The sequence below is a fragment of the Arachis hypogaea genome, chromosome 16 (assembly GCF_003086295.3).
Source record: "Arachis hypogaea cultivar Tifrunner chromosome 16, arahy.Tifrunner.gnm2.J5K5, whole genome shotgun sequence".
Taxonomy (NCBI): Eukaryota; Viridiplantae; Streptophyta; class Magnoliopsida; order Fabales; family Fabaceae; genus Arachis; species Arachis hypogaea.
In genome coordinates this window covers 7,699,730-7,710,024 of record NC_092051.1, presented here as the reverse complement: position 1 = coordinate 7,710,024, position 10,295 = coordinate 7,699,730, and the positions used below count along the sequence as shown (strand labels likewise).

Sequence of the window (10,295 nt, the reverse complement as noted above, 5' to 3'; positions counted from 1 at the left end):
AACTCGAAAAATAATAATAATTTTTTAAAAGAAATATTCTCATTTAAAATTTTAAATTCCAAATCTATCTCTAATTTTTTTATTTTAAACTAAACATAATAATAAAACATAACTCAATTCAATATATTTTATAATAAATATAATACAAAAATTTAAGTGTCCAAAATTTAATTTAGTATGTAACTCTCACTCTCCATTTTGAGAGGCAGCTCAAGTGAATCAAAGAAAATCTCGAAAAATATTTTCTCTTTTTATTAAAAAATGGAAAGATGAGAAAAAAAATGAGAAATTTCCAAAATGAATAAAGAAACAAAAAGGAAGAAGGTTCATAAGCACCGCACAAGAAAACGAAAGCAAAGCCAAGGGTCAAAGCAAAGGCGAAAGCCAAACCAAAAGGGTCCCTTCTCCCCTCTCTCCCACGAAGAAAAACTAAAGCCGCCCCCTTTCTTTCTCTCTCTCTCTCTCTCTCGCCCTACAAATATGAACAACCCTTCATCCCTCTCCTCTCATTCTTATTCCTTCCATTCTTTTTCCAACCTTGTTTTGATTTCATTACAACAACAACTACTCTGACCCCCAACACACACACACACACCCCCAACACAATAAAGCTAACTTCTTTTTAAGGTTTGGTTGGTTGTTCAACACGCCTACAAGCTGCTTGTTGTTTGGTTTCTGTTGCTAAGGTAATGATGCTCACATAAAATATCAACATTGGTGCTGGAATCTCTTTAAAGGTTTCGTTTTTCCTGCCATTGCGATCTGGGTTTTCTTCTGTTTGATCCACTTGTTCTGGTTGCGTGTGGTTTTGGCCTTCATTTACCTTTTTTCTATATACCTCGCTTTGAGAGAGAGAACAGAGGAAAAATGAAAACCCCCATGTTGGGTTTTGTTTTTGTTTAGAATTTCAGGTTCGGAGGTCTGAATTGTTTTTTTTTTTAATATGAAAAATAAATTACTTTTTTTTCCAAATTCTTATGTTTAAGGATCAGGCTGATGGATTTATTGAATAAAAAACCAAGCTTGGTGAGTTATTGTTGCATCTCTGAATTCTGTTTTCCATAAATCTCATTGGGATCTTCTGGCTATCATTTTGATGTTTCATGTAATGGATTTTGCTCCTCTCTCTCTCTGTTATGAAAGTTTGCATCTTTGCATTTATTGATAGATCTCTTGGTTAGGTTGTGATATTGATCTATGTTTTTGCATTTACTTTTTGTTCAGGGTTTAATCCAGGATTTTGCAGTCTTATAACTCCATGGTAAGCTTCCCCATACTTTTGCTCTGATGTTTGATTGAGGATTGGAAGGGTTAGAAATGGTTTCAAATTTCAAGGATAATGCAGTAATAACATGATGTTCAAATGTGGATCAGAGTGGTTTTGCTTTGAATCTAAATCTCTCTTAAATTGTTTTGATCACTAGGGAGAAGCACCAGCATTCCTTGTTGATGACCTTCAGAATGAGCCTCTTAATGGATTTGAATTGAAAAATGGAACTTGCAAAACTGCAACTACAATTGGAAATAAAATGGTAAGAGACTATATACCATGCCATGTTATAAAGTAGCTAGACAATCTTCTGCGTACAACGAAAAAATGAGCCTCCATTTGTTTGACAGTATGTCATTGGTGGCGCTGATGATGGAACTTTGTCCATTGAAGTTCAAATTTTTGACCGTAGTCTTGGAGAATGGTCAGTTTAAGTTTCTTGGCTTCATAGCTGCTCCTCTCAAGCTTTTGGTGCTGAATATCCATTTTAAATTGCAGGATTCATCCCACCGTGCATGGCACCAAACCTCTGTCGAGCAAAGGCCACTCCGCGGTGTTTTTGAACGACCGAATACTAATTCTTAAGAAGGGTGCCAAGTCAGATGATCAAATATGGTTTTTGGAGGTTGGTGTTTTTGCAAACCGAAATCCTTAACTTGATATCAAACTATTACTAGTGTATGGAAAGTCTGAAACATTGCTAGATTTCTGTAGTCTCATAATGGATGTTGAATTTTCCGTTTTCACATTATTGGTAGGTGGACACTCAATATGTTAGGCAGCAGCAAAAACAACTGGGGACTGAGGTTGTTGCGTGGAGTAAGGGAGTGACAGGTAATGCCGAGAAGCCGGTTGTTATCAGTGGACCTTCTGGGGTAGGCAAAGGAACACTGATATCAATGCTGATGAAGGAATTCCCATCCATGTTTGGTTTTTCGGTGAGCCACACCACTCGTGCACCAAGGGGCATGGAGAAAGATGGAGTCCATTACCATTTTACTGAGAAGAGTGTAATGGAGAAAGAGATTAAAGATGGAAAATTTCTTGAGTTTGCTTCTGTCCATGGTAATTTGTATGGGACCAGTGTTGAGGCTGTTGAAGTAGTAGCAGATGCTGGGAAAGTAAGTTCCTTCTGAATTATTATTATTAGGGAAAAGAAGCATAGTTTCTATCAAATAGTACATTCTAGTTTATAATTATAATACCTTGGCATACTTAAAATCAATCCTTTGTCTTGTATTATGATAGTAATGAAATTACATTCTATTTAAGGCTTGACATGATAGTACTTCATCCTCCTAAGATTGCATTTCTTTGAATATCTTTTTTTGAGATTTCTCATTAGTGTCTTTTTCTCTCTCTTTAATTCAGAGATGTATTCTTGATATTGATGTTCAAGGCGCCAGATCCGTGAGGTCTAGTTCTCTTGAAGCCGTATTCATATTTGTTTGTCCCCCATCAATGGAAGAGCTGGAGAAGCGCCTTCGTGACAGGTGAATAATAATAAGCTACTTAGCATGCCCTCCTTTTAAAGTCCTCAAACCTCCCAAAATTCATAATTGAACCTCAATTGCTTTGAAACCAGAGGGACAGAGACAGAAGAACAAATCTTGAAGCGACTCCGAAATGCTGCAGCTGAGATCGAGCAAGGGAAATCATCAAACATATTTGATTTCATCTTATACAATGATAACCTTGAGGAGTGTTACGAGAAACTCAAGGTAACTTCACTGCTCACACACAAACTTCTTGATTTCGTGAACTTCTAACCATGGACGTAGGCACGTAGCCTGATATAATGTATCCATTGGTACAGAAATTATTGGGACTCGGTGGTTGTGTTGCTGCTACACCTAAATCAGGTAAGCATCCATTCAGTAAATAAATGTGATGCTCAGTCTTAACTGCATGTACCCAAGTTGATTTGTTGAATCTTTCATTCCAGCAGCACTTAGAGAGTTAAATCTACCATTGGATCATTCGGTGTCAAAAATCGATGACAAGATTATCATAAACTGCATCTCTTCTGGACTGGAGAAGGAATCAAAGAATTTGTAAGCCCTCGAAACTCTCCATGCTAAAGTATCTATTACTCTGGAAATTTAGTACATTAACTATTCAATATAAATTATGTTAAGATTCACTGTGTTACGAATCTAACAAAATTCTAAGTTACAAAGATATTGAGGCAATGGCTTCATTACTAACTTCGCACTTGGCATAGCAGAATCATGTTGGATGTCTCCGCGCTCAAAGGAGGCGCACCCGGACGGACAAGAGGATTGGATTTTCAGGCTATCGGCTCGTTTTCGGATGGTTTGATTGGGATGGAAAGGCTTAGCTAACATTCAATGAAACTTGGCCAAACTAACTTGGTTTTCTCCATTCATATATAACTTGAGGAAGATTGAACATGTGATTAGGCATTAGATTCACGTCTCAAACAAAAATATTTCTTTTCTTTTTGTCGTCCTTTGATTGTTCTGGCTATTGAATTGATTTGAGAAGTGTTGGCAATCGCACAATGATTATTCCCTCCACAGCCAAATGAGATGGCTTGTGATTTTTGCCTCTCCAAATGAACAATATATGAAATTTGATTCATTTCATGAGTTAGCAAGACAAATTATGAAACAATGAATGAAATCTTTTGTTTGCTTTTAGGCAGTTGGTGTTTGACACGACATTGAATTTCAAGTCACACGTTTAACACAAACTTTGTTGTTTACATGTTTTATGCCTTATTTGTTGTCTATCTTGTTTAGATTTTTTTTAGAAAAAATGTTATTAGAACAACACATTTATCAAACTTCGTTAAAGTTTCTCAATATTGTACATGAATGTTGGTCGAAAATGTTGATTAAAAACATGAATAGATGATAAAACTAGCATTTTTCTATTTTTGTTATTTCCTTGTGGGGGTATTGAAAGAAAAGAATAAATGATCATTTGTATCCATAAAAGATGAAAATACTAACATATGTATTTATACTAGATCGAAACTAAATTTGTATGACAAAAGTACTCTACGTGGCACTCCAACCTTCCAAAGACAGGATACTTTTGTCACAAGGAAGACATTTTGCGGGGTACAAATTTAGTTTCGGTTTAGTGTGAGTATATATATCAGCGTTTTCATCTTTTACGGCTACAAATAGTCATTTATTCTGAAAGAAAATAATGGAACAAGTGGGTATGTCCGTTAAAGCAGTTATGAGAGGGTGAAACTGAAAGGGCAGTGTTGTCAACATCAAGAAGGGGCCATTTGGTCCTTCCACTTACATTTTGCCATACCACCCACCAATCCCATCTTCCATAGCTCTATTTACTCTTTTGGTAAGTTCCTCTGTTAGTTTCCATTCCATTTTCAAAATCTTTGTAGTTCTAGAGAGTTCAATTGGTCAAATAAGCAGGGGAGTAAAGTAACAAATAAATTTTTGAGTATTTATATTTCGGATAGACTAGTCTTTAAAAAAAGATAGCATATTAAGATAAAGAGTCTTAATTTAAACTAATTGATTAATGTTTATTATTTTAAAAGACTTTATTAATATTTTTTTACTTAAAACATTAATCTATCTAAAATATAAAAATTTAAGAATTTATTTATTATTTTACCCTAAATAAGGACTTTAGCCAATCCAATTCTGGTTGGTTTGGATCCATGTATATATATATAAAATTTATTTTTACTAAATCTTGTAAAAATTGGTTGGTATGTTCAAGTGCAAGTGGAAGGCCACTTTTTCTCCACATATTATGCCAACTTATATATTTTCTTGTAGCTTTCAATCAACGTGTAGAAGTGGCAATGAATGAGGAAATGGGTGGAGGAAGCTTCCTTTACCTTCTGTAGAACAATTATTTGGTATCCCTAAATATATTTAATTTTATATATAATATATAATTTGAATTTTTTATAATAAAATACATTTTTGTTTTAGTAATTATAAACTAAACATAAAATTAAATGTACATAATTATAAATGAGTTTAGTTAACGTGTATTCTAAAGATACAAGTTTAAATTATTAGTAATAAAAAATTTTAAATAATTTACTTTAATAAATACACAATAAATACATTGAAATTTTAAATTTTAAATTTTTTATAAAAAAAATTTAATTGACAACTTTATTATGTTCTCTAATATATATATATTAGCTAAACTCTTATAAAAATTTTTGAATTATGTTTTAAATATTGTTTTGGAGTATAGGATAATTTTTGTTAATGTGGGATTAGGGCAAGTTGGCGCTGGGCATATTCTTTTTCTTCCCTACCATAGATTTTTGGGAATGGGGGGGGGGGGGGGGGGACCCTTGAATTGAAAGAGGGTCATGCCTCACATTGAGAGAGGATCAAGTTGGGTCACTCACTATTACTACTACTGCTATGCCCTATGCCAATCACATGCTAAATCTTTAACGTCCTACTTGCACTTTAATTTTCCCTATTTTTACTTTTTTTTATTATAAAAATTTAGATAAACTTGATAATATCATTATTAAAATCAGGAATTTTTTTTTTCGTAGGGGATTCACTGAATGGTTACATATGACCCATAAAAAAAATGCTCTTGTATTAATATCCAGAATTTGAACTTGTTTCTTTTAAAAGATGGTTTTTTAAAAGTTGTAATATTTATATTTGATAAATTAAATTAAAAATTATTTTTAATAATCATAAGTAACAACAATTATATTTGGTAAAATAATTTTTAAAATTTAAAAATACTATAATAGACATAAATGCAAGCATTAAATTTAAAAATTAGTTAACATATGAGGTTATATTATATTTTTAAATTTTAAAAAGTACAAACTAATTTTAAAAAGCTCTGTGTACTTTCAAAAGTACCTCGATCTTTTAAAAGCTGCAAGTAGAAGCACATGATTTTTTATTTATTTACCAAACACAAAATGAAGAGTTTGAGCTTTTAAAAAGCACAAGCACCTCTCCAAAAAGCTTGGTTTGGTAAAGCCTTTTGGAGAGGTGCTTGTGTTTTTAAATTTTGCGTTTGGTAAATTAAAAAGTCCAATTGCTTGTACTTGCAGCTTTTAAAAGTTAGGAGTGCTTTTGAAAGCACCTAACAAAGAGCTTTTTAAAGTTGGCTTGTGCTTTTTAAAATTTAAAAATCTAATATAACCTCATATGTTAACTAATTTTCAAATTTAATGTTTGTATTTATGTCTATTATAGTATTTTTAAATTTTAAAAGTTATTTTACCAAATATAATTATTGTTGCTTGTATTTATTAAAAGCTATTTTTAATTTGATTTACCAAATATAAATACTACAACTTTTATAAAATCATATTTTAAAAGTTAGATTTTATAAACTACTTTTAAAGAGTAAAAGCTTTACCAAACTAAGCCGCCTATATCTAATCACATTCTTTACGTTTACATTTATTTTTCTGCGTGTCTATTTTTAATGGTAAATACAATTCATTTTGGAAAAAAAAAAAGAACGAAACCCTCATTAAAAATTATTTGTTATTAAACATAACAAGTAAATGAGTAAGTTTTATACTTTATTTTCTTTTATAATCTTATAAAAAAAATGGATAATTCAATTATTAGTAAGTTATTTTTTTAAATGTGAACTATTAATATTAAATATAACAAAAAAAAGTTAAGATTTATTTAATTAATAATAAAATTTTAAAATTATTATGTAAAAATAAAAAAATTAATTATTATTTATTTATGTATAAATATATATTATTTAATTTATTTTTAATATATATCTTATATGAATAACTAGTTTAATAATCAAATTTTATATACATTATTGTTTACAGAATTATTATATGGCACGTCATTTCATTTGAAATCTTATTAATTGACCCTACAGGCCGACATACTGCAGTCAACACAAGGAATATAAACTACAAAGCCAATCCCTTTTTTTCTTCAGACTTTTATTGAAATGAAATGACATTGCTGTTAATTTCTAGATTAAAATGTGTGGTTACATTTCTTCTATATCATTCCTCTATGATTTCTAAAGAGAATTCTAGTTATATTTTCCTGATTATATACCACTTCCCTGTATAAAACCAACCAAAAAGATAGTCAAACATAATGATATGATTAAAAAGTCAACAGCAAAGTTTTTAAGTAATTTTATTTTTTACGGTATTTTTCAGTTTTGCAAGCTAATAATTAATGTAGATCTGAGCTTCATTTAAGAATTTGTCGTTGGTCAATGAATTACTATATATATAAGACAGAATTCAAATTTCCGACACCTACTTAAATAAGCGAGTAAACAGATCACTCAATTAATACAAATTGATTATTTAAATAAAAATTTTTTTTTTTTTTTTGGTAACTATTTAAATAAAAAATTTATTTGGAGGATTACAAACCCTTTTTGAATCAGAACTTAAAACAATTTAGCTAAAAACTAAAAGAGACGTTGTATGAGGGTCCATTATGGCCCAGAACGTTATATAGAAAATTAACAAAGATTGGAAGTGGCCCAATTATTTTGGAGGCCCATTTTAATCAATAAAAATCTTACTTGACCAAAAAAAATCAACAAAAATCTTTGATTTTGTTGGCCATTGGCTATTGGCTCTTGGCCTATTCTATCTGACAAAAACAATAAATGGGACAGGAAAAAGCTGTGAATTTCTGTGGCGACAGCAAATCTAGGAACCGAGTTTGTTTACGTTGGAAACTTGTGTTGTTCACGAGATTTTACTGCTGTGCTGATATGTTCCCCTTCCTTGTACACATTCTTAAATCTAGAAATTAATTCATCCATTTAGTCAACAACTTCATGCCATAAACAAATAATTAAAATGTCAACTCATCAGATGTAGTTAATGGTCAATTCTCAATACATCAAGGTACGTTTGGAAAGCTCCAAAAGTTATTTTTTTTTAGTTTTTGACTTATAAAAAATTATATTAATAACGTTTGGTATAATTTTTTAGATAAATTTTTAACTTTTAAAAAAATTATTTAAGAACTCTTAAAAAAGTTAAAAAATGTGACTTTTTTTATTTTCAAAAGCTATTTTATCACTCATATTTAATGCATAACTTTAAAACAATGACTTTTATAATAATTTTCTAAACACAAAATAACTTATTTAAAAATTATTATTAATAAAAATTCTTATATTTTAAATTCTTTTTTCAAAAAAACTTATTTAAGAAGTTTAACCAAACTAACCTAATTGATCCAAGGCAAACCCAAATAATAATCTATAATAATGTACATTACATATACTTATTAATTCTTAGATATAGAATGAGATATATTTTATTTTATTTTATTCTCTTATATTAAATTTTATGTTGGCAATAATAGGGAAGACTATATCTTTTGGTCTATAATCAAGCACTTGATCCAATAATTTAGGTAAAATTTTCATTGGGTATATTAATAAGATATTCTAGTTTAAAGATATAACAATTTATATATTTGTTCAGATAAACTTAAATTTTTTATTTTTATTAATAAAAAATAGCATAAAATAAATAAAAAAATTATAATCCCAAAACAAGCTAAAATATCTTCTTCATTGGATTCTCCTAATATATATCTTCCCCTTGGTGTGTTTCCATTGGTATGACACACCATATTTTCAATCATACAATAAACCCAAAACAAACTAGAATGATTATTTTTATGTACCATACCATGCATGCATATCACTTTATTTGTTATTATTCTATCCCTCTATCTTTGGATTCTCATCTTGAAGCTGCAAATGCCTTGCCTTTTTCATTTCCATTTGTTATTATTTTTCTTTTTGTCTATTCTTTTTGAGGTACTGTCAAAGGTATATATAAGGGTGGCAAATGATAATGATAGCCCAAGTTTTAATTCTTCTCTTGATTATGCTTTTTGTGTCATACATGCAACTTTAACCCTATAAAGTTGACTGGACACTTACCATAGTACACAGTACATGCATAATAATAAAGAAAACTTTGCAGAAAAAATTTAGATAAACTAAAGCAATATACATCTCTAGCATTGTGTTATGTGTGTGGACTGTGGAGTGCATTTGATCACTTGTTAAATAAGAAATGAGAAAACAACAAATAAATCTCTACTTTTTATCTTGAAGATAAATAAGTCACTGATTAATTAAAAATACAAAAACATTTCTTACTTTTTAAAATGTGAGATATCTAAGACCTTTCGAATGACATAGTCCTTGTATATTTTGGACGGAGGAACTTAGATGTCTTACAAAATGAGAGATATTTTTGTATTTCTAATTAGTTAGAAACTTAGTGTCTTTAAATTATAAAATTAAGGACTTATTTATCTTTCTCAATTAAAAAAAAGTATAACAAAAAAAAAAATTCAAAAGCATTCGCTTCTTCCATATTCAAAAGTTGTCCTTTTTTTTTTTCATTTCTATGTGTCTTGTGTTGCATATGGAGATGACAATATCAAAGCTAACATTAGCTAATAATAATAATAATAAACCTTTGAAATTTGATAAATGTAATATTTTTGAAAAATATTTATCAAAACAATATTAGTCAACTTATTATTTTACAAGAAATTACACTGATGATGATGAAGTCAAATATATATATACAAATCAAATCAAAGATATATACTAATTAGTTAAAACCACTTAACCCTAAAAAATTTTCACACACTTAGAATTTAGTAATAATAAACATACATAACACTTTGATAATTTACAAAAGTGTGAACATTGAATAGCAACACTACTACTCCAACCAGCAAATTAAAACCAAAACCAAACAACACTACTACTAGGAAGATTTTCAAGTGTACCGTCGTACTGGTATATCAGTGATTTTTAATCGTTAATTTTAATTATATATATTATATATATTTTTTATAATTAAGATCAACGCACACCGGTATGACGGTACACTTGAAAATTTTCCCTACTACTATACTATATATTAAGAATAAGAAAATCACCATTCCTAATAATCAAATCAAAGTAGCTAGCTAGTTTTAACTTGCACTCTAATAATTAATAATAGTGATCATCACCTCTGGAATTAGTC

General features: G+C 29.7%; 1 protein-coding gene across 8 annotated transcripts; it reads left to right on the top strand.

Annotated features, from left to right (window-relative positions):
* The first annotated feature begins 334 nt into the window (after window positions 1–334).
* Window positions 335–3,933, top strand: LOC112755700 (guanylate kinase 2). 8 transcript variants are annotated; one of them, XM_025803957.2, is made up of 11 exons: window positions 335–686; window positions 1,225–1,261; window positions 1,425–1,532; window positions 1,621–1,694; window positions 1,769–1,895; window positions 2,029–2,391; window positions 2,642–2,763; window positions 2,856–2,991; window positions 3,087–3,132; window positions 3,219–3,324; window positions 3,498–3,933. In XM_025803957.2, the coding sequence occupies exons 2-11, from the start codon at window positions 1,259–1,261 to the stop codon at window positions 3,613–3,615; spliced, it is 1,203 nt and encodes a 400-aa protein (XP_025659742.1). In that variant the 5' UTR covers window positions 335–686; window positions 1,225–1,258; the 3' UTR covers window positions 3,616–3,933. The 8 variants fall into 8 exon arrangements, with proteins under 8 accessions (XP_025659742.1, XP_025659741.1, XP_072075842.1 ...); XM_025803956.3 differs by having other exon boundaries at window positions 340–686; window positions 3,216–3,324; XM_072219739.1 differs by having other exon boundaries at window positions 356–737.
* Window positions 3,934–10,295: the final 6,362 nt, after the last annotated feature.

Coding starts and splice junctions, on each gene's coding strand:
- LOC112755700 (XM_025803956.3), top strand. Junction 1,896..2,028: donor ATCAAATATGGTTTTTGGAG/GTTGGTGTTTTT, acceptor CATTATTGGTAG/GTGGACACTCAATATGTTAG. Junction 2,992..3,086: donor AGTGTTACGAGAAACTCAAG/GTAACTTCACTG, acceptor CCATTGGTACAG/AAATTATTGGGACTCGGTGG.